The sequence below is a fragment of the Chiloscyllium plagiosum genome, chromosome 15, assembly GCF_004010195.1.
Source record: "Chiloscyllium plagiosum isolate BGI_BamShark_2017 chromosome 15, ASM401019v2, whole genome shotgun sequence".
Lineage (NCBI taxonomy): Eukaryota > Metazoa > Chordata > Chondrichthyes > Orectolobiformes > Hemiscylliidae > Chiloscyllium > Chiloscyllium plagiosum.
In genome coordinates this window covers 78,461,172-78,484,694 of record NC_057724.1, presented here as the reverse complement: position 1 = coordinate 78,484,694, position 23,523 = coordinate 78,461,172, and the positions used below count along the sequence as shown (strand labels likewise).

The window sequence follows — 23,523 nt, the reverse complement described above, 5'->3', positions numbered from 1 at the left end:
GAAGGAACATATATGCAGAGTGTGTTTTAAATGGGAAGAGGATGGAAAGTGTAGATGCATAAAGGGACCTAGATGTCTTTGTCAATGGGTCACTGAAGGCAGATTCAGCAAGCTGTAAAGGCTTGCCTTTACGGAAAGAATGAGTACAGGATCCCTGACTTACGAATGAGATCCCATCTGTGGTTTTAATTTTAAAAGACCCAACCGTGAACAGCTGCTCCTCATTGTCCTGCGTAGCGCTCCGACTTATGAACGGATTCCAGAATTGGATCCGTTTGCAGGCCAAGGACTTGCTTCAATTGTATAGGAGCTTGCTAAAAATGCACCCTGGCATAATAACTATCTAGGGTTGCTTTACCCTAGCCAGGATATTATTGCCATAGACGTATTGCAACAATGGTGTATCAAGCTTGTTCCCAAGATAGCAGGACTGCCTTGAACAAACTGGGCACATATTCCCTGACCTTACCTATATTCACGGAGAGAGATAGGAGAGACTGTATGGGCAAGTACTTAACTTGGTGAGGGGGAATTAAAATGCTATTAGGCAGGAATTAAGGCACCTAGATTGGGAACAGATGTTCTCAGGGAAACGCACAGAAATGTGGAGGTTATTTAGGAAGCACTTGCTGATAGTGCTGGACAGGTTTGTCCCACTGAGGGAAGGAAGGGATGGTAGGGTGAAAGAACCTTGGGTGACAAGGGATGTGGAATATCTAGTCAAGAGGAAGAAGGAAGCTTACTTTAGGTTGGGGAGGCAAGTATCAGATAGGCCTTTACAGGGTGACAAGGTAGTCAGGAAGGAACTGAAGAATGGACTGAGGAGAGCCAGGAGGGGGCGTGAAAAAGCTTTAGCAGGTAGGATTAAGGAAAACCCTAAGGCATTCTACACTTCCGTGAGGAACAAGAGGATGACCAGAGTGAGGGTAGGGCCGATCAGGGATTGTGGAAGGAACTTGCGCCTGGAGTCGGACTAAGTATGGGAGATCCTTAATAAATACTTTGCTTCAGTATTCACTATTTAGAGGGACTTGACATTGCTAAAGACAGCATGAAACAGACTGGTATGCTGGAACAGGTTGATGCTAGGAAGAAGGATGTGCTGAAAAATTTGAAAAACTGTAAGGATAGATAGATTCCCTGAGCCAGATGGGATATACAGAAGTGAGGGAAGAGATTGCTGCGCCTTTAGCTATGATCTTTGCGCTCTCATTGTGCACTGGAGTAGTGCCAGATGATTGTAGGGTGGCAAATCTTATTCCCTTGTTCAAGAAAGGGAATAGAGTTAATCCTGAGGATTACAGACCAGTTAGTCTTACATCTGTGGTGTGCAAACTAATGGAGAGGACTCTGAGAGACAGGATTTATGACTACTTGGGAAACCATAGTTTGATTAGAGAGTCAACAAGGCTTTGTGAGGGACAGGTCATGCCTCACTAACCTTATTGAGCTCCTTGAAGATGTGACAAAATATGTTGATGAAGGTAGAACAGTTGATGTGGTGTGCCTGGATTTTAGCAAGGCAATTGATAAGCATCCCCATGGTAGGCTCATTCAGAAAGTAAGGAGGCATCGGATACAGGGAAACCTGTCTGTCCGGATACAGAATTGGCTGGCCCATAGAAGACAGAGGATGGTAGTAGACGGAAGGTATTCAGCCTGGAGCTTGGTAACCAGTGGCATTCTGCAGGGATCAGTTCTGGGACCTCTGCTCTTTGCGATTTCTATGAATGACTTAGATGAGGAAGTGGAAGGGTGAGTCAGTAAGTTTGCTGTTGTGGACAGTGTTGGTGTTTGGATAGTGTTGAGGGCTGTTGTAGGTTGCAACGGAATATTGACAGGATGTAGAACTGGGCTTGTAAGTGGCACAGGGAGTTCAACCTTTAGAAGTGAGAAGTGATTCACATTGGAAGGTAGAATTTGAATGCAGAATACGGGGCTAAAGATAGGATTCTTGGCAGTTTGGAGGAACAGAGGGATCTTAGGGTCCATGTCCATAGATCTCTCAAAGCTGACACCCAAGTTGATAGGATTGTTAAGAAGGTGTATGGTGTGTTGGTTTTCATTAGCAGGGGGAACTGAGTTTAAGAGCTGCAAGGTTACGCTGCAGCTGTTTAGAGCCCTGATTAGACCAGACTTGGAATATTGTGTTCAGTTATGGTCGCCTCATTATAGGAAAGATGTGGAAGCTTTAGAGAGTGTGCAGAAGACATTTACTACGTTGCTGCCTGGACTGGAGGGTGTCTGATGAAGAAAGGTTGAGGGGGCTAGGGCAAAAAAGCATGAGAGGTGACTTGATGGAGGTATACAAGATGACGAGAGGCATGGATAGAGTGGATAGACAGAGACTTTTTCCCAGGGCAGAAATGTCTATCACGAAGAGGCATAATTTTAAGGTAACTGGAGGGAGGCTTAGGAATATGTCACAGGTAGCTTCTTTATACAGGGAGTGATGGGTGCGTGGAATGCATTGCCAGCAGTGGTAGTGGAGTCAGGTACATTAGGGACATTTAAACAACTCTTGGATAGGCACACGGAAGCTAGTACAATGAATGGTATGATCTTAAGAGTAGGTAGAAGGCCGGCACAACATTGAAGGCTGAAGGGCCTGTACTGTGCTGTACTGCTCTAGAGTTTCAAAGGATGAGAACTGATCTTATTGTAACCTACAAAATACTCAAATTGATGGATGAGATAAATGCAGGTAATGTTTTTTGAAGAGGATCACATTGAACTCAATACATTACCTCTGTTTCTCTCTTCCCAGATGGTGCATGCTTCTCAGACAGACATTCTATTTTTATTTCAGAACTGTCCCCTGCTTGGGAGTCAAAGAACCAATAGTCACAATTTAAAAATAAGGGGGAAGCCATTTAGAATGGAGATGAGTCAAAGCTGTCTTACTCAAAGGATTGTGAATGTTTGTGACTTTCTCCTCTGAAGGTTTTGGAAACTCAATCTTTAAGTTTAAGGTAGAGATGGATAGATTTCTGATTAATGCTGGTGTAAAGGGTTATAGGAATGGTATGCATAAAAGACATTGAAGTGTTCGATCAGCCATGACACACGAAATGGCACAGCTGGCTTGACAGGTGAATGGCTGACTCCTGTTCTTAAGATGTTAAATTTAACAAAGAAAATCACTCTTCATGCAAGACAAACTCTCACAGGGGGATACAATTGATCATTCTTAAGAACAGTTACTAGAGTAAGTTAAATTCTGTGAAACCATGTTTGTGCCTTAACCAGCTAAAATTACAGTTGTTCTCCAAGAGAATTATTAACTCATATAGAACACAAAATGACAATTCTACAAAGAAGCATCCAGTACATCACAACAGAGTATGTACTTTGGCACAGACCTGCCCCAGCTCCTCATTGAGATCAGATGTGTTTACCAGTGCGCCTTCACCCAAATGTTCATCATACATGTCTTTATCCCACGTAATGAAGTAAGAACCCAAGAATTTCTGCATCTCCACAGTGACATACATAGAAACTGGAATGATGAAGTTGAAGAGCACCATGTAGGAGAGGAAGTCGATGAACATCTTCACAAGCTGTCAATAATGAAGTCAATTAGCTGAATATCCAGAACACTGCTCAGCTGCTTACTTCACCCACATACATGTGCATTTTAAAGTTCTACCTTGCTCCTCAGCAGGAAATAAATAAAATTAAACACACAATTAGGTTTCAACTGACTGATTGAAATAGGGGACTCTCTACTCTGGGACACAGACAGACATTTCTGTGGCTGTAAGCGAGACGTCAGGATGGCGTTGCATCCCTGGTGCCAAGGTCAAGGGTATCTCAGTGGAAGTGTGAAATTTTCTGACAAAAGGGGACAGTGATGCAGGAAGTTGTGTGTTGGTACAAACGACAGGAATGAGGTTCTGCAGAGAGAATATAGGGAACTAAGCAGGAGGTTAAAAAGTAGTTCCTTGTGGCTAATAATGTCTGGACAGCTACGAGAGCCACATGCTGGTGAGAGCTAGAATAGGAGGATTCAGCAGATGAATGAGTGCCTGAAGAGCTAGTGCCGGGAGAAGGGAGTCAGATTTTTAGATCATTGGAATCTCTTCAGGAATAGAAATGACCTGTATGAGAGGGATGGATTCCACCTGAATTGGTGGCATATCCTTGTCGCGAGATTTGTTACAACTTATGAGGTTGGTACAGTAGATAAGGGAACAATTCCAATAGTCAAGGCAGACGAGAGCTTGGCAGAGAATGAGGTAAGACTGAAATTAAACTGTATTTACTTCAATGCATGATGCGTGACAGATAACGGAGATTAGGGCATGGTTGGGAACATGGGACTGGGATACAGCTACTACAGAAATGTAGCTCTGGGATGGACAGGACAGGCAGCTTAATATTCGAGTGTATAGATGCTATAGGAAGGACAGAAAGGAAGGCAAGAGAAGAAGGGGAGGTGCATTTTCTATTAGGGATAACATTACGGCTGTACTTAGGAAGGATATTCCTGGGAGATTGTCCAGTGAAGTTATATGGGTGGAAGAAAGAAATAAGAAAGGTGAGACTAACAATTTAGCAGTGAAAGCTCTTGTCAACTCAATGACTTCCTTGTGAACATACTCAGGAGAATTTGACATTCAGCAATATGCTCTCCTGGAGCTTCAAAATGCAGGCCGTACATTCATCAGTTCATACAGCTTTGAAAGTTACAGGTTCTTTCCGAGAGTCACCCTGTTTAGTAGAAACAGTCATGTAGTTCACACTAATCTGAAAGCAAGATGACAAACTCAGGTGCAAAAAAAGATAAGCAGGGGCCTATATAACAGGTGAACGGTCATTGATTACCACATCATAAATCAATTTGATATAATTATGTAATGGAATGTGTTGTCTTTGTGTACTTAACCATGGAAGAAAATAAATAACTATTACATGTTAGCAGCATTGTTCTCTAAGATCAATTTTAAGATGAACAACTTACAATTGCTTCAAAATTCAAGTCAGTCAATCTCCTTGTTTAAAACAGGAGAACTGAGCAGAAACACACAATGTAATTATAAAGGAGTTAGTTTAATGAAGAAAGCAGTTTTACTCTCAAAATTTTTCAAGTATGCATTTCCTTCCCAACAGCTGTGTAACTGACTACAATGGTTCCAGAAGGTAACTCAACACCACCTTCTCGAGGGCAATCAGGGATAAAAAGACAAATGCTGGCCTTGCCAGTGATGCATCAAGTACAAAAATTTTCAACAATATATTGTTGGTGTACTTTAATATACAGCTTTTTTTCATGGTGAATCATACCCTTTATTGTTTTGTTAATTTATAAAAATTAAACCAATGAAAAAAACTTGGAAAAATGCTTTTTCTTTGTCATGCATAACTTATATTTTTCCCAAATATATTGTGTTAATAGAGGAGGAAATATAGGTTTGAATTAAAAAAAATGATAAATAAATTTCATGAGCAAGTCATTAATTGTAAAAAGAAAATAAGCACTCCCATATTTTCACATCTTCAATTACAACTCAGCTGAGACCATCACGTCGCAGAAACAAATAATAACGCAATTGTGAAGTGAAAAAATACTGCAGATTTCAATGGGTTAGCTTCCATCATCCAGCTTCTTTAGTTAAGAACATTTCCATCTTTTGTTCTAAGCTGGTATCCACTAATAGTTTGAAAATGACCGTCAACACTGACAGAAAACCATAAGCTTACTTAGTTTTTCAGGTTCTGCTCACTCTGGCGTCTGGTAACACTGGTCACAAACCTAACATGAACAGCAAAGGGAAAGGATCTTAAAGTTATAAGCAAAAACAGAAATTGTTGGAAAAGCTTAGCAGGTCAGATTGAATGACCCTTCCTCAATTCTGAGGACTGTTTTCCAACTGAGGAAGGGTCATTCGACCTAAAACATTAATTTTGACTTCTCTCCACAGATGTTGCCAGATCTGTTGAGCTTTTCCAGCAATTTGTGTTTTTGATTTACAGCATCTACAGTCCTTTTGGTTCTTCAAGTTATATTTAGATTCAGTAAAAGGTTACAGTAGAGTAGATATAATCAGAGTAGAAAGAATTAGGGAAAGGATTAAGAAATCACAGGAAGATAGAGGACAATGAATTAAAATTTAAACCACTTTAATCAATAAAGTATTCAATTACACAAGTTAAAAATCAATACTAAAAGTTACTTGGAACCTTTGAGCAATTGAAAAATACTGTGACAAATGTTAATACATCAACAATGGTGCATCAAAAACATAAAAACTCAGGTAGTACTGAGAAACAACTGTTACACTGTAACTGGCAGGATGTGAATTGTGACATGAAAACATTTTTCAGTTTTGTGGATAGAAATCTTCTCCTAAGTATAAAAATGAGTTGAATGTATTCCAATACCTGGTTGATATTTTTTTCTTTGCCTGTTTTTGAACTATACCAAGGCTCATCATTAGCAGGATCACTTTGCCAAATGTATTTCAACATGGTGCCTATCAAAGATTTACTGACCAATATGCACAAGTACACTATTAAAAAAACATTAATTGACCTGCAAGACAAAAACAAAAAAATCAAATTATATTTGTTATGGTGATATATAATACTAATAATGAAACTATAAAAGAAGTTTTGATCTTTAAATTGGCTTCAATAATCATAACATGCAAATCTAGTAATTCTATGAAGGAACTCAATCTAGCAGTGTCAGTTCTGACTCAGTAATGTTCTGCTGTCCTTTTTTCAAATTACTCTAACTCTGTCTTGACAGATTCTGATCAATTTTTCTGGCAACTCAGCATTGATTTGAGCACTACTGTAAGAGTTCACCTGTCTTAGATTAATACATTACCTAGTTCTTTTGCCCCACTGTTTCTCTGCCCACAGTCTTTTGAAACATCTCCTCTATTCCTATATTTCACTCTATGTAGTTCACAATCTATAATATCCTGTGGTAGCAAAGAAAACTTGTTTAGAAAGTCAGTACCTTTATAGATCATCTTGCGTTATAAAATAGTCATCTTGCATTAAAAGTTTTAGATTAGATTACTTACTGTGTGGAAACAGGCCCTTCAGCCCAACAAGTCCACACCGACCCTCCGAAAAGCAACCCACCCAGACCCATTCCCCTACATTTCCTTTGCTTATTATAACAAAACAATTAAAAATATTATTGCGCAAAATTTTCGAAGATTGGAGACAGTGATTTTTAATTTCTGAAAGTATTTTAGTGGTATTACAACATATGAATCAGACAACTATGTTGTTAACCTCAAAATGTATTTATGGTGACTGCAGTTACTGGCATGATTGATTTGAAATTCTACACCAGTACATCATTTATTATCCAACCCATCTGCCCCTACCCTCCCTCTCTCTTCATCCCCCCACCCCTACTGTCCCCTTGCTAAACACAGAACAGATATGACAAAATATTCCATGAAAAACATTGTTAGCTGTAGTAGCAGTAATGAAACTCAGTGAAATAACTTTCAAAATCTACATGCATTGTTTCAAATGAAATGCACAATTCACAAGAATGTAATTACTTTTCCACCACAGAGCGTTTCTGTGACTTTCCTTGGTAATTCAATGCCATTTTCGTTTCCATCCCAGTATATATGGCAACACCTGAAATTCAGTTGAAAAGGAATGTCTATTACTCAGTGCAGATAAATGTATACATGTTGAAACTTCTGAAAAGTCATTTTATGTTAGGTTCTATGAACTAATGTAGTCCATATCGACAGAGCTCAAAACCATATCCGTAAAGATACTTATAATAAACAATTATCGATGTAACAGTGGTCTGTACAGATAGAAGCAGTTTCACAACAGCCATACAAAGCTTACCATATATCTTATCCGTGTTCTTTAAGGTGGCTCCTCTTAAAAGCAGGTTTTCAGGGCCCAAAGATCTAACATAAATAAGTAAATCTCAGTTTGAGAAAGGAAGAAGAAAAATTCATCCAATTTAAAAAATTCCATGCAGGTCTAAACATAGTCAGGAACCCAGTTAAGAACATTTGTGTATAAGTTAGAAAGTGTGTATATTTGAGCAACCTATTCACTCAACGTCTGCAGGTGTGTTTTCAAAATATTTCTCCGATACCAACAAAACATCATGGTTTGTTTCCCATTTGTTCAAGTCATATGGCTCTGTATGGTGGACCATCGTTTATCATTAAGGGTGGCATAGTGGCTTGAGGGTGGCATGGTGACTCAGTGGTTAGCACTGCTGCCTCACAGCATCAGGGATCTGGCTTCAATTCCAATCTCGAGCGCCTGTCAGTACCGAGGTTGCACATTCTCCCAGTGTCTGTGTGAATTTCTTCCGGTTTCCTCCCGCAATCCAAAGATGTGCCGGTTAGGTGAACTGGCCATATTAAATTGCTGAGTGTTCAGGGATGTGTAGGTTAGCTGTATTAGTTAGGGGTAAACGTACAGTAGTACAGAAATGGGTCTGGATGGGTTACTCTTTGGAGGATCAGTGTGGACTTGTTGGGTCAAATGGCCTGTTCCACTGTAGGGATTCTATTCCATTCTATCCTTGAGGAGCGAGTGGTCAGCTGCCTTGTTCAACTACAGCAGTTCATTTAGTACAGGTATATATCCTTAATGCAGTTAGAAGTGGAGTTCCAGAACTCTGACTGTGAAAAATGAAGCAGCAGCCTTCTGATGGGGAGTAGCTTAGAGGGAAAATTGCAGCTGGGGGTATTCCCACGTATCTGTTGCCCTCATCTTTCGGGATGGTCAGTCGTGCAATTGGAAGGTGCTATCCAACAAAGCCGCAGCAGACTTCTGCTGTGCATCGAGTAGATGGTACACACTGCTGCAACCTAGCGTCATGATGAAGGGAGTGGATATTTGTGGATGTGGTGCCCATCAAGCAGTCTGCTTTGTCCTGGATGGTGTTCTTTAGTGTTATGGGAGCTGCATTCATCTAGGCAAGTGGAGAGTATTTTATCATACTCCTGGTGTGCCTTGTAGACAGTGGACAGACTTGAGAGTCAGGATGCAGGTCACTAGCTTCAGAATTCCTCGCCTCTAACTTACTCTTGTAGACCGTATTTATAAGTCCAGTTCAGTTTCCAGTCAGTGCTAATTCCCAGAATGTTGATAGTGGGGCATTCCGTAACGGTTATATCACTGAATGTCCACAGACAGTGGTTACATGCAACTTGTTGGAGATGGTTATTGCTTCCCAGTTTTACTTGCCGTTTTGTCAGCCGAAGACTGGATGTTGCCCAGGACTTCTGGTAGTTGGATATGAAACGGCATCAATTCAACCTGCTGTACCAATGACTTGCACAACTGAAGCTGGAATTAAATTAGTTGTAGCTCATTCAACATTATATTTATTTAGAGATATTCCTTATAATAAATACATTACATGATTAAATTAGTAATCAGGGAATTTTGCTTTGAGATAAACACTTCCAACATAAAGGTCAAGGTTTCAATACCAACATTCGCAAAATTGTTATTGATATGAATTATTTCTTCAGTTTAGGATAACAAATAAAATTGGCTCTAACTTCCACCCCACCAACGCAACACATCCCAGAAGCCAACGTACAGCTTCAGTGTAAGCCCAGTTCAATAGATGGGAAAGCATTTATACAGTGCACAGTAAGATTAAACACTTAAGTATGATCACATATCATAACTTGTACCTTGCAACTGGTTCTTGCTTATCACTGAAAACATGAATGCGTCCAACAAACCTGCAATGATCAAATTTTGTATTAGAGTGGCAAAACTCTATTTCAAAACCAAAAAGGCTCTAACTGTTCTACACAGTAGTAAGTAAATACAGAATTTTTTAATCTCAGAGTTGTGAAGACGAGACACAAAGTACTTAAAAACAAGTAGGCAGATTTTCTGCAAAAGAGGAGTTCTGGCCTGGTGAAGATCAGCTATGATATTGTTAAACGGTGGGTAGGCTTGAAGGGCCAAGTGGCCTACTCCTGCTCCTATTCTTAGGTAGAGTTATTTTACTGTTACCATTTATTTAGTCTGCCTAGAAAAAGAAACTGCAAAAATACTCTCAATTTTTGTCATTTGTAGTTTGGTGCTGGAACCTGAGCTCAGAACTAAAGATGACCTTTGGACTGTAAGCAGAAGCTTGTTTTGCTTTTCAAAGAACGAGAGAACAACAAACTGATATTTATGAGGCCTGGCCTCATAAATAAGTACAGGTGGATTCTTGTTCAAAGAACTTTGTCGATGTTTTGGTTGTGGAGTTGCTTTATGCTCAAGCAGTTGGCAGATACTGAATTTAAGTGGAGTCTCGAGGGAGATAACTAGTCCATTAAACAGAAATCCCATTTTGAACTTGCTTTTGTACTGTGTTTAAGTCAAAAGGATTGTACCTGCAAAAGCTGAAGGACAGAGGTCTGATTGCTCCCTGGTGTGTCCTTTCACTATCAATTTATTGAAAGTTCAAGAATAGAATTTCAGTTATAAATATTAATACTCCTTGGAGTCTACTGGAAGCTATCTGGATGCATAAGTATCTTTAAAAACCAAGCAAGACACAATACCACACGCTTATGAGATTATGGATTGTGGAGACTGCTTAAGTGACTGGCCAGTTACACGTTTTCTAATAAAGAAAGTCTGTTAACTGTATCGGTTTATCTTTGCATGAGTGGAGATAAGAAGACATTCCTTCACCCAAAGAGTGGTGAGCTGTGGAAGTCATTACCACAGGAAGTAGTTTTTTTTTAAAAGATTAGATTCCCTACAGAGTGGAAACAGGTCTTTCGGCCCACCCAGACCCATTCCCTTCTGAATGATGCACCTAACACTATGGGCAATATAGTATGGCCAATTCACCTGACCTGCACATCCCTGAACCTTGGGAGGAAACCGGAGCACCCGGAGGAAACACACGCAGACACAAGGAGAATGTACAAGCCCCACACAGACAGTCGCCCAAGGCTGGAATCGAAACTGGGACCCTGGTGCTGCGATGCAGTAGTGCAAACAGTTAATGCCAAAATATTAATGCATTCAAGGGATGGCTAGGTATAGCCCTTGGGGCGAATGGTATCAAATATTATGTGCAGAAAGCAGGATTAGGCTATTGAGTTGTACGATCAGCCATGACTGTGATGAATGGCAGAGCAGGATCAAAGGGCTGAATGGCCTCCTGTTCCTATAGAGTCAGAGATGTGCAGCATGGAAACAGACCCTTCGGTCCAACCCGTCCACGCCGACCAGATATCCCAACCCAATCTAGTCCCACCTGCCAGCACCCGGCCCATATCCCTCCAAACCCTTCCTATTCATATACCCAACCAAATTCCTCTTAAAATATTGCAATTGAACCAGCCTCACCACTTCCTCTGGCAGCTCATTCCATACACGCACCACCATCTGCGTGAAAAGGTTGGCCCCTTAAATCTCTTTTATATCTTTCCCCTCTCACCCTAAACCTATGCCCTCTAGTTCTGGACTCTCCAACCCCAGGGAAAAGACTTTGTCCATTTACCCTATCCATGCTTCTCAATTTTGTAAACCTCTAGAAGGTCACCCCTCAGCTCCAGGGAAATCAGCCCCAGCTTGTTCAGCCTCTCCCTTGAGCTCAAATCCTCCAACCCTGGCAACATCCTTGTAAATCTTTTTTGAACCCATTCGAGTTTCACAACATCTTTCCGATAGGAAGACCACAACTGCACGCAATATTCCAACAGTGGCCTAACCAATGTCCTGTACAGCTGCAACATGACCTCCCAACCTCTATACTCAATACGCTGACCAAAAGAAAGCATACAATACGCCTTCTTCACTATCCTATCTACCCAAGACTCCACCTTCAGGAAGCTAGGAACCTGCACTCTAAGGTCTCTTTGTTCAGCAACATTCCCTAGGACCTTACCATTAAGTGTATAAGTCCTGCTAAGATTTGCTTTCCCAAAATGCAGCACCTCGCATTTATCTGAATTAAACTCCATCTGCCACTTCTCAGCCCATTTCTCCCTGTATTCCATGAGATCTAACCTTGCTAATCAGTCTCCCATGGGGAACCTTGTCAAACCCCTCACTGAAGTCCATATAGATCACACCTACCGCTCTGCCCTCATCAATCTTCTTCATTACTTCTTTAAAAAACTCAATCAAGTTTGTGAGACATGACTTCCCATGCACAAAGCGATGTTGACTATCCAGAATCAGTCCTTGCCTTTCCAAATACATGTACATCCTGTCCTTCAGGATTCCCTCCAACAACTTGCCCACCACCGACATCAGGCTCACTGGTATGTAGTTCCCTGGCTTGTCCTCACCATCCAACCTCCAGTCTTCCAGCACCTCACCTGTGACTATCGATGATACAAATATCTCAGCAAGAGGCCCAGCAATCACTTCTCTAGCTTCCCACAGTGTTCTAGGGTATACCTGATCAGGTTCTGGGGATTTATCCACCTTTATGCATTCCAAGACATCCAGCACTTCCTCCTCTGTAATTTGGACATTTTGCAAGGTATCAGCATCTATTTCCTCCCCTATCTTCCATAGCCTTTTCCATAGTAAATACTGATGCAAAATACTCATTTAGTATCTCTCCAATTTCTGCGGCTCTATACAAAGGCCGCCTTGCTGATCTTTGAAGGGACCTATTCTCTCCCTAGTTACCCTTTTGTCCTTAATATATTTGTAAAAACCCTTTGGATTCTCCTTAAATCCATTTGCCAAAACTATCCCATGTCTCCTTTTTGCCCCGATTTCCCCAAGTATGCTCCTACTGCCTTTATACTCTAAGGGTTCATTTGATCTATCCTGTCTATACCTTACATATGTATCCTTCTTTTTCTTACCCAAACCCTCAATTTATTTAATCATCCAGCATGGCTATCTTCTATGTTTCTATGAGTGGTGGCAATCCAAGAAGATAGGGTTTAAATCATAGATATTAATTAGACTGCCTTGTTGCTTAACATTGCTTTATTAAAGCTGAAGTAATATTGATAAATTGTTAATTCTTTTGTTTCAGCTATAAACTTGGCACCTGGTGTCAGTTATTCAAAAAGTCTTATTAAGAACCAGTGGGGGTAATTTTGAGTGTCATTGAACCTTTAATTTGATTATTGAGAATACAGGAATTGGGAGGGGAGGAAGAGAAGCGATTTGATTTGGCTGTCTGGCTCTGTACTGGAACATGACTAAAACAATAAGCATGTCTGGGTTGACTATTGTTAAGTCTTATGGAATTCACTATTATATGGCTCCTAATGAACCAGAAAGAAAATGTATACATAAGGCATCATAAATGACTGCTTGCAAATACCAACATTAAATGAGTATTATCCCAGAGTAAATCCAACAGGTAGGCCCAATTTAGGTCTATCAATGTTGCTCTCATTTATACCTATCTGAAAGCATGCCCATCACTGTCCAGAATAAATTTGTTTCATCTGCTACTTGTGACTGACGTTCTGGCCTTTTAATTTACTCTAATTTTGCCACATGCATCTTAAATTTATTTACATGTATGCCAGCCTTTTGGCAATGAAGCTCTTGACATCTATGGTTAATTGGTTTTGTTAATCATTCTATATTTGACAAGAATATGGTCAGTTCAAGCTCTACTCTAGAACTGGAGGGGATTAAGTTGGTAGTTTCAAGCAGTAATGAGGGATTGTGGCTTGATGTACTCTACAAGAGATGTTAAAATGAGCTATGCGATCAAGATTATGGTAATAAAAGTTTTCTACGCATCTGGATTAGGAATAGCTCCCATGAACACATTATCGTGCTTAGTTGGTGATCAAATTTGATGCTGCATTTGATTTTTATTTCTAAAATTATAGAACTGCACTGTAACTGGTAAGGTCAGAATTTATAGCCTCTTCCCAACCCTACAATTTTAATGCAATGATTAAAAACAGTAACTACAGCTCCAGGTCAGGATGGTACAGAACTTGGAACAAAACTAGGTGATGGTACTCGCCCATGTTGACTGCCATTATTCTTATAGGTGAAGGATGAGTAGGTTTGGAAAGTGCTTTTGAAGAGGCCCAGGCAAGTAGAGATTGGATTGAACTGGTGTCTCTCTGTTACTGGTCGAGTAATACAAGCCACTAAGTTACTGTAGCTCCTTGTTGACAGCAAGAACAAAAATTTCAAATAACTCATTAAGTATTCTTCAGGCATTCTGAAGATGTTGTACACACAGACAATTGGTATGTCTCACTATTTTTCAAGTATTTCTGATGCTATGACTCTCGTTAAGTTTTAGCTTTCTCTCTCAGCTCAATACCTAGGATTTTTTACTTGGATTTTTCCTAATTTCCCCCCCAGACAGAAAATTAGATAAAACGTCTAATGCCATTCAGGAGACTGAGAATTCTCTCACCCTGCTGGTATTGTGTCTCCTTACCAGTTGGAGAAGTGGACTTTATGTTTATTCAACATGGGAGAAACACAGTTGTCCAGTCTAAAATAGTTTCACTTTACAATGCAGTTTTAGTTGACAAATGTTAGAGAAGGGAACCACAGTCGATTTCTTCCCTTGCTCCAATACACTCAGATCATGCATATATCCCCAACCACAGGCCTACAGAAATTACTTATAAAACAGCTGATTGAATCTTCAGCATCTGCATAGCTCAGCAGCATTAACATACATTTACTTTAGCTACTGTAGCACCAGCATACAACATATATATGGACTATAATAAGTGCAGCTCCCAGAAGGCTCTTCAGCAATTACACTACATGATGCTTAACAGTAGTCAACTATGACACTACAGTTTGTACATAGGGCATTAGTCAAAAAGTTCCTGCAACTGGGTGTGAGGGGCTGGGTAGGATGGAGATCAATAGCTGATGCTGTTAATCAAGCTGTCTGATACATGGTCTCAATGGTCTTATACATTAACTACAGGCAACCAGATAAGTGATGACTATTTCATCACATTTAACAAGCCCTGAATATGATGATGAAGCTGAGCAACATCAGAAAGCCACAAGAATAGCAACACTCCCAGTTAAACTTCTGGTCAGTGGTGATTCCTTCATTCTTAATTCTTTTGAACTTAGGTGTTAAGTCTAATTAAATACAAAACTGCAGCAAATAGTAACTCATGCCACCTACACCTCAAGTTTAATACATCCAATTGATGGCTCACAGTAGATCAGTTAACATGGGTGGCACATAAATCTTAATGTTTTTACACAATGAGAACTTCATGGGTATACTGGCACAGAAAAATAACCCACACATTTTATTAGGGATTATGAAAAAAATCCATTAGATGATAAATCAATAACTGTTACATGGAAATAACTTTAATTGATATTCCCACAAAGTAAAAACCAACAGCAATGATGAAATACATTAATAATGCAGAAAGGTGATTACATACATAATAGAATTTGTCTTAACCACAAATCTAAACTGGCAGCTAGCTACTCAACATGAACATGGGTAGGATAGAAACAGAATTGTGAAGAACTTATTTGAGAGAATACAAGCTGAATTATTCCATTAAATGAACTATACATATGCATTTTGATGTGAATATTTAATATGCAATGACCAGAATCTAAACAAAAACATCATTCAAATTTCCCTCAAATCAAACCCAAATTATCTAAGTTCTCATTGCTGTACAGTGGAGTAACAATAGACTGACTGCACAAAGATGCATGACCATCCCAGTTAACTGGATCCAGTTAACAGCACTGTACGCTGACAATAGCCTGAAACAGCTGGTGTAATGCAGCCTCTATGCAACTGCCTTAAACTAAGATTGTTGAGAATCCCACGCTCTTAAACAAAACAGTGGAAGTGGGCCAATGGATTCATGTCTGTTTCCTCTGATAAATGCATCATTCCCTTCACCGTTCTAGGCCTTTTCAGAATCCGTCCAAGATATTTCCGATGACCTGGGTGAGTTTGAGAAGCACAATCAGTCCTTAATCCTGTAGTGAACACAGTTCCCAGTCATTGCAGATAGCGATGAGTCGAGGTTTTTTTTTTTTTAAAAAAAAACAAGGCCACCCAAATGAATAGGTTCACACTGTGTTGATAAGGAACATCGAAGATAATACCTAGATAAGCCTCTTTTCAGGCTTGCTGATTCTTATGTTATGGCACGGGGTAAAACCCCCCTACTTAATTTAAATCTTTTCTGTGTTGCTGGTTTATCATGTGCAGTAATCTGTAAAAATTAGAGTGCCAATTAAAATTAAACAACTTAATTTCTTTAAGGATAACTGAGAATAATTAACTAACCACTATTTACAAGCCCTTCCTCCAACCTATCTTTTACCTTCCATTCTGTAACACCAGTCCGATAAAACTCCCAATTAAGATTTACAGAAAAATCCAAATTTTAAAACCAGCCAGCAGTCAAACAGTCTCTTTGTCATTGTCAGTAGATTGGCTCTCAAGGTCAGTATTGAGATTTCTTTATGCAAATTCCTTCTCTCGACAAGTACCTCTGTGTTCTGTTTAGTAGTCTACAGCTTTTGGTCTGGTGGCAGTTCTCCTCCTAAGTGTTCAATTTTCCCTGGGCTTAGACCCCAAAGTATCAGATTGTGTGATTGGCTTTTAAGATTGTCAATTCAAACTTAATTTGGTATTTTTTGGGTTATAATTTAACCTGGATTGCCTGAAAAGGACAAAACAGATTCTAATTAGATCAGCTACCCTAGTAGCTGGAGCACGTGTTACATTGTGTCTTATGGAGAACAGTTGGTGCTGTCACTGCTAGCTTTTACTCTCAAAACTCTTACCCACATCTTCATAACACTTAGACCAACTTAAAAAAAAGTGCAAGGAAGAGTTCAGAAACAAAATCTTCTGTTTTTTGTCGTGCAATTATAACTTTGATTATAAATATCAGAATTATATTTAAAGAGATCCCCACCTGATACAGCTCATATTAAAATGGTTCAATTTACTTAAACGATGAGGTTATTAGCAAAGGAGTTACAGAATAATTGAGCTTTTGATATCAGAATGGGAGATTTATTTATTAAAAACGTTTTGATACACTCAACTACTTGAACCTGTCACAATAGACAAGAAAGAAAAAAAAAAGTGATATACCAGTAGGTTAAGCATTTATTTTAGATATCCAAGTTTATTGTAGTAGTTTTCCAACAGCTCCAATTTCAACTGTGTAACCAATGTGGGATGCATTAGAACGTGATCACAATGGTAGAGGAAAAGAACACAATGACAATAGACCGAAATTTAACTTGCACTACACTCAAACATGAGAGTTTTGCAAAGCTGTACAAAACTCTCCAACACTACCACAATGTTTTCTCAAAGGATAAGGTTTGGTTTGCCTGTTCTCACCAAAGAATAGATGCGAGAATACAGAATTTGAAATAAAGAGACCAAAGCAACCAAAGAACAGAGCTGGTTCGATGGATTAAATAGTTAAACACTTGTTTTTAACTTTCTTGTGCAACATACTCATTAGGAATGTGGAGAGCAATAGAAAGTGAAAATAGGTGACCAGAGCAGCACCTGTTCTGCTATGCAAAACACAACAGAGGTGATCTACCTTACTGCCCTTCGACCTACTCAGAGATGACTGACATGAGGCAAATTGGTGTGGGGGTGTTCATTTGTAATTACAGTGGAAGTGAGCAGTTGAAGACCAGATATCACTAGAAGCACTGCACATGCGTGTCCAGTGATTTCATGAATTGTTTGTCATTGTGTCTATTGCTAAACCATTTTTCATCCACTGGTATAGTTAGACCAGAAATGCTGCTGCAATTACCCTCTTTGACAAGATAGCGATTCCTGGGTGCTTTAATTTTTAGACAATATCATACTAGGTAATATTACTAGTGAGAGAGTGTCCAGTGAAACACTGCTGATATGGCTTGCTTTTTATTTGTGTTTAGGTTTCCTTGGGTTGGTGATGTCATTTCCTGTACTTTGACTTGGAACCCATTTAGCACCCCCAGAGGAAATGTGTTTGTTCCGGTTGGAGTGCCATGATTCTAGGAATTTTCGCACGTGTCTCAGTTTGGCTTGTTCTAGGATGGATGTGTTGTCCCAGTCAAAATGTGGTGTCCTTCCTCATCCGTATGTAAAGATCCTAGTGAGAGTGGCTAGTTGATGTTCATGTATCCTGAGTGGCTAGTCTTCTGCCTGTTTGTTCAATGTAGAGTTTGTTACAGTTCTTGAAAGACACTTTATAAATCATATTAGTTTTGCTTGTTGTCTGTATAGGAGCTTTCAAGTTCATTAGCTGCTGCTTTAGTGTGTTGGTGGGTTTACATAGAAGAATACAGCGCAGTACAGGCCCTTTGGCCCTCGATGTTGCGCCGATCCAAGCCCATCTAACCTACACTAGCCCACTATCCTCCATATGCTTATCCAATGTCCGTTTAAATGCCCAAAAAGAGGGAGAGTCCACCACTGCTACTGGCAGGGCATTCCATGAACTCACGACTCGCTGAGTAAAGAACCTACCCCTAACATCTGTCCTATACCTACCCCTTAATTTAAAGCTATGCCCCCTCGTAATAGCTGACTCCATACGTGGAAAAAGATTCTCACTGTCGACCCTATCTAAACCCCTAATCATCTTGTACACCTCTATCAAGTCACCCCTAAACCTTCTTTTCTCCAATGAAAACAACCCCAAGTGCCTCAGCCTTTCCTCATACGATCTTCCTACCATACCAGGCAACATCCTGGTAAACCTCCTCTGCACCCGTTCCAGTGCCTCCACATCCTTCCTATAAGTGCCTCCATATCCTTCATTGGGGGAGTGGGAGGTGAGTTGAAGTGTTCGGCCATGGAGCAGTGGGGATGGTCGGTGTTAACTTTTCTGCCTAATTTAAAACGAGCAACACAGAAATATTTAGCTGTAATCTGTAAATATTCGAATGGCCAAGTTCTATTTAAAGTAATAATTAACTACTTTATTTCTTAAAGTGTAACAGAGAATAATTAACTCACAACTATGAAAAAATACTTACTTTAACCCATCTTTTACCTTCCCTTCTATGAAATCAGTTACCAAAAACTCCCAATTAAGATTTCCTAAACCACATTTCTTATCACTCAACCAGGCAGCTTTCAATTGATCTATTTGGATCTTCCTGTGACTTCTTATCTTCCTCATAGGAATTTCTGCATCAGAAATTACAGATTTATAAAGTAGTTTTAAGAGAGCTATTTTTCAGGCAGACTGGTGGCATGGCAGTTCTCCTCCCAAATATTAAATTTTCCCAGTTTTATACCCCAGAGCATCAGATTGTGTCATTGACTTTTAAGATTGTCAATATAATCAATTCAAAACTGGACTGGAGTTTCATATAGAAAACAGCATCAAAAGGGGAGGAAAATCTTGCTTTTATTTGAACACCTTTGTGTCTTATCTAAAGGCGCAAGTGGAATTCACAAGCTGCTGACTAACAAGTGGATATCATGAAACTTCATCAGTGAAACAGTTGTGGGCTACCACGATGCCAAGAGGTCGGAGTAGTGTGGCAGTCATTTCTGAGATGTCTTTGATGTAGGAGAGAGTGGCTAGGGTTTCTGGACACATTCTGTCTGCTTGTTTGGGATTGTTGCTGAGAAATCTGTGGACTGTGTTCATTGGGTACCCGTTCTTTTTGAATACACTCTATAGGTATTTTCCTCTGCTCTTCGTGATTCCTCTGTACAGTGTGTGTGATGACTCATTGAAATAACGTTCTAATGCAGCTCTGTTTGTGGGTGTTGGGACGATTGCTTCTGTAGTTCAGTATTTGGTCTGTATGTGTTGTTTTCCTGTAGATGCTGGTTTGAAGTTCCCCATTGCCTGTTCGCTCTACTGCGACATCTAGTTTGTTGTTTTCCTCCTCTTTAGTGAATTTTATGCTAGTAAGGGTATTATTGATGGTCTTCAAAAGGGAATAAAAAAAGATTAACACGCATTTAATACCATGATAAGCCTGGCCCCTTAGCTTAGGTGCAAATGTCTGCTCTTACATTTCCAGACAACAGGAATACCAGGCTCTGAATGAATTAGCTCTGTAATGTATAGCATAAAGCTCCAAATAAGGCCAAGATGGACAGATTTCTAACCATTAAAGAAAACAAGTGTTAGGGGAATGTAGTAGGACAGTGGAATTGAAAATAGTGGGCTGAATAGCCTACCTCCAACTCCTACGTCTTATGGTCTTAAAAAAATAAGAGTATATTACCTGACACACTGTACGCAATTAGACAAATAAAATTGCCTTGGATTAAAATAAAAAGCCTCATTGTGGTTGGCTACTCCTTCCAAATCTGTAGTAGTTAAATGGTATTTAACAATTCAATTAGATTTAATCAGTGGCTAGTCAAAAATTCTTGAGTTTAGAGTCAGAGTTATGTAGCACAGTAACAGATCCTTCAGTCCAACTCGTCTACGTTGACCAAATATCTTAAATTAATCTAGTTCCATTTACCAGCATTTGGTCCATATTCATATACACATCCAGATACTTTTTAAAAATGCTGTAATTGTACCAGCCTCCACCAATTCCTCTGAAACTCGTTCCATTCACGCACCACCTTCTACTTGAAAAAGTTGTTCCTTAGGTCCCTTTTACATCTTTGTATCTTTACATCTTTGCAAAAGAAAATCAACCACTGTGACTACAGGTGAACGACTAAGGAGGTTGCTTTAGGAAGTTAGAATATTGGAGGCTGGCTAGGCAAGCATTGCTGTTGAAAGACCCGAAGGCTTAAATGATAATTTTCACACCTGATAAGGCTGAGGTAGATATGGCCGATGTTATGGAGTTACATGTAGGCAATCTTTGTGATGCAGAAGAGATTGGATTGGGATTCTCTGCTTCATCAAATTGATACAAAGATTGTGCGCAGTGACTGGGAGGAGCATGATTGAATTGTTGGAAGGGATACTAACTTTGCAGTAGATTGAAAACACTGGCATGCATACATACACAATTCTATTTTGCGATAAAGTTTGTAGATGGAGAGATCAGCTGATCTCTAAGAAAGCAGTCAGTAGAACTTTATGCTATCTGTTGTATTGCTCTGAAAGAAAGTAAGTATGTCGCAGATGGTGACATTAGATTTCCTGTGAATTGATATCAAAGTGTGAAGTTATATTTGGGAGATTTACTTTAATTGTAATCATCATCAGTTCCCAAGTCTTCTGAAAATGAACAGTCTACGACTAAAATCTTTGAATCCTGAACTTCTGATTTGAAGTCTTGCTCGTCTTAGATATTTGATGTAATCCAGACGTCTTCCAAATGGAAGATTACTTGAAATGAGGGATTTGGTATTTGGAAGGAATGAAAGGGCTAAGTTGAAATGGAAAATTTTCACCTCAAAAGGCCACTTTTGGAATACTACATTCAATTCTGGTCTCCCTGCTGTCAGAAAGATATTGCTAAACTGGAAATGATGCAGAAAAGATTGACAAAGATGTTGCTGAGGTTTGAGGGCTTGAATTATAGGGAGAGGCTGAATAGGCTGGGTTATTTTCTCTGGAGCAGAGGCTGAGGGGTGACCTTATAGGAGGTTAGATAGGGTGAATAGCCGATGTCTTTTTGCCAAGGTAGGGGAGTCCAAAACTAGAGGGCATAGGTTTGAAGTGAGAGGGGAAAGATTTAAAGGGACCCGAGGGACAACATTCTCTAAGAGAGAGAGTCCAGGATGGCATGATTTCTCAGTGCAGCGTTTGGGAAGGGAGAAGGTGAGCAACTCGTAGCCATGGTACACATTGGTGCTAAAATAAAACAAAAAAGTTCAAAGAAGGGACAAAAAATAAGTCCTAAAAGTAGAAGACGGAGTTTAGAAACAAGCTAAATATTAACTCCTCAAAAAAAAAAGGATAGTAATCCCAAGATCACTATCGATGCCAATTGCTACTCAGGGTAGAACTAGCAGGATATAGTGCAACCGTGATTATCCAAATGACATAGGCGGAGAGTATTTTGTTTGGATAACTGATCACGCTCCCTTCACCATTTGCTACAAGGTAGCTACTCTCTTCAGCATGTCACTCGCACATTCCTGCCAGGGCCTCTGTTTGAGGGCTGTCAACGACAGTTTAAAGATCAGGATCTCAGACAGGGCGTCTGGCATGAATTGGTGGTCAGTGACCTATGGACAAGCTGTGTTGCGAGAAGAGCAGGAGGGACGAACTGTTCCTGAGGTCCCAAACCCACCACAGCAATGGGCGGTTATTGCTTAGGCCAGTGTGGCCCCCTCATCCAGACTCCTCACCAGTGTCCTCTCAATCTCTCTGCCACGAGTCTGTGACAGGGCAGAGGCAGGGGTTTCAAGTGGCAGGAAGCCAGCCACTTGAGGTCAGGAGGGTTGCAGATGGTGCCCGATTGTAGAAGAGGGTGCAGTCTGAGTTGGGACTCTGAGCGATTTCCCAAGGGAGCGAATCCAGGACTCCACATCGCTTGGGTGACCTCCAGGCAGCCAGCGGCACTGGATTCAGTCTGGTCAGTGAGCAAACAGTGTGCTTGAATGGGACCTTCAGATCTTGTTCAGATAACCAAAGTTGTTCTGTATAGCTAGTTAACTTTGGTGGCAAGTCACTGAAACAGTCACACAAGGCTACAGTTTCTTGAACACAGTAGACATTTATTCCATAAAGAATTAAAAAAACAAACTGAATGAACATCAAAGATTTTAGCAAAGCAGTTTCAACCTACTCCCTGACGCCATCAGATAACAAAGACTCAAATCCTGAGAAATTACCCATGTACAGCAGGGCTTAAGTTCTTCTTAACTGATCATATCCACTTCCACTGTGAACTTTGTACACATCAGTCTAACACCAGTGCCTCCAAATCCAAAAATTAAAAATCACAACATCAGGTTGTAGTCCACCAGGTTTATTTGGAAGGACTAGCTTTCGGAGCACTGCTCCTTCATCAGGTAGCTGTGGAGTATAAGATCGCAAGACACAGAATGCTATCAATTCTGTGCCTTATGATCTTATACTCTACAGCCACCCGATAAAGGAACAGCGCTGAAAGCTAGTGCTTCCAAATAAACCTGTTGGACTACAACCTGATGTTGTGATATTTTTAACTGAACTGTAGAGTAATCAATAGAGTCTAAACTGAGCTTAAATGACAGCTTTTAAAAATAGGTAAATTCCCTAACCAAGAATTGCTGGTATAGAATTTTTCACAAATGAAAGTTTTCTATGGTGGCAGATTTCATTCTCGAACCTGACATGTACAGTGGTAGTATCAGCTGGGATCATAAATAGAAAAAAAAGGTGAAAAAAAGTTATACAAAAACAAAGTATGAAGTTTGCGCATCAACGTGGTGTCAAAATGTCTACCATCACCATAGTTTCCAGTAATTCCTTTGTGAAATTCAACAACCATTATGATTTCTGAAATGATAGCACTCACTCACTCTTCTGGGAACATCCAAACAGCAGAAAGTTGATTGAAAAGCTTGTTCATTTTGTTTAAATGGTCAACAAACTTTTCTGGATTCTTTCAGGAATGCCATTTGCCCTTTTGCTTCTATAATTACTTGTAATACTAAAATGTTTTCAATTTTTAAAATAATTAACA

At 39.9% G+C, this 23,523-nt stretch overlaps 1 protein-coding gene across 8 annotated transcripts in view; it reads right to left on the bottom strand.

The window, feature by feature from the left end:
* LOC122557439 (phospholipid-transporting ATPase IH-like) overlaps positions 1-23,523 on the bottom strand; it is a 162,222-nt gene that overhangs the window by 81,921 nt on the left and 56,778 nt on the right. For all 8 annotated transcript variants that reach the window (XM_043705189.1, XM_043705187.1, XM_043705188.1 and 5 more), the window contains exons 8-12: positions 9,660-9,710; positions 7,837-7,901; positions 7,533-7,614; positions 6,385-6,535; positions 3,363-3,560 (exon numbers count right to left, since the gene is read on the bottom strand). In XM_043705189.1, coding sequence (XP_043561124.1) covers positions 3,363-3,560; positions 6,385-6,535; positions 7,533-7,614; positions 7,837-7,901; positions 9,660-9,710 — 547 coding nt within the window. The remainder of the gene's footprint in view (positions 1-3,362; positions 3,561-6,384; positions 6,536-7,532; positions 7,615-7,836; positions 7,902-9,659; positions 9,711-23,523) is intronic.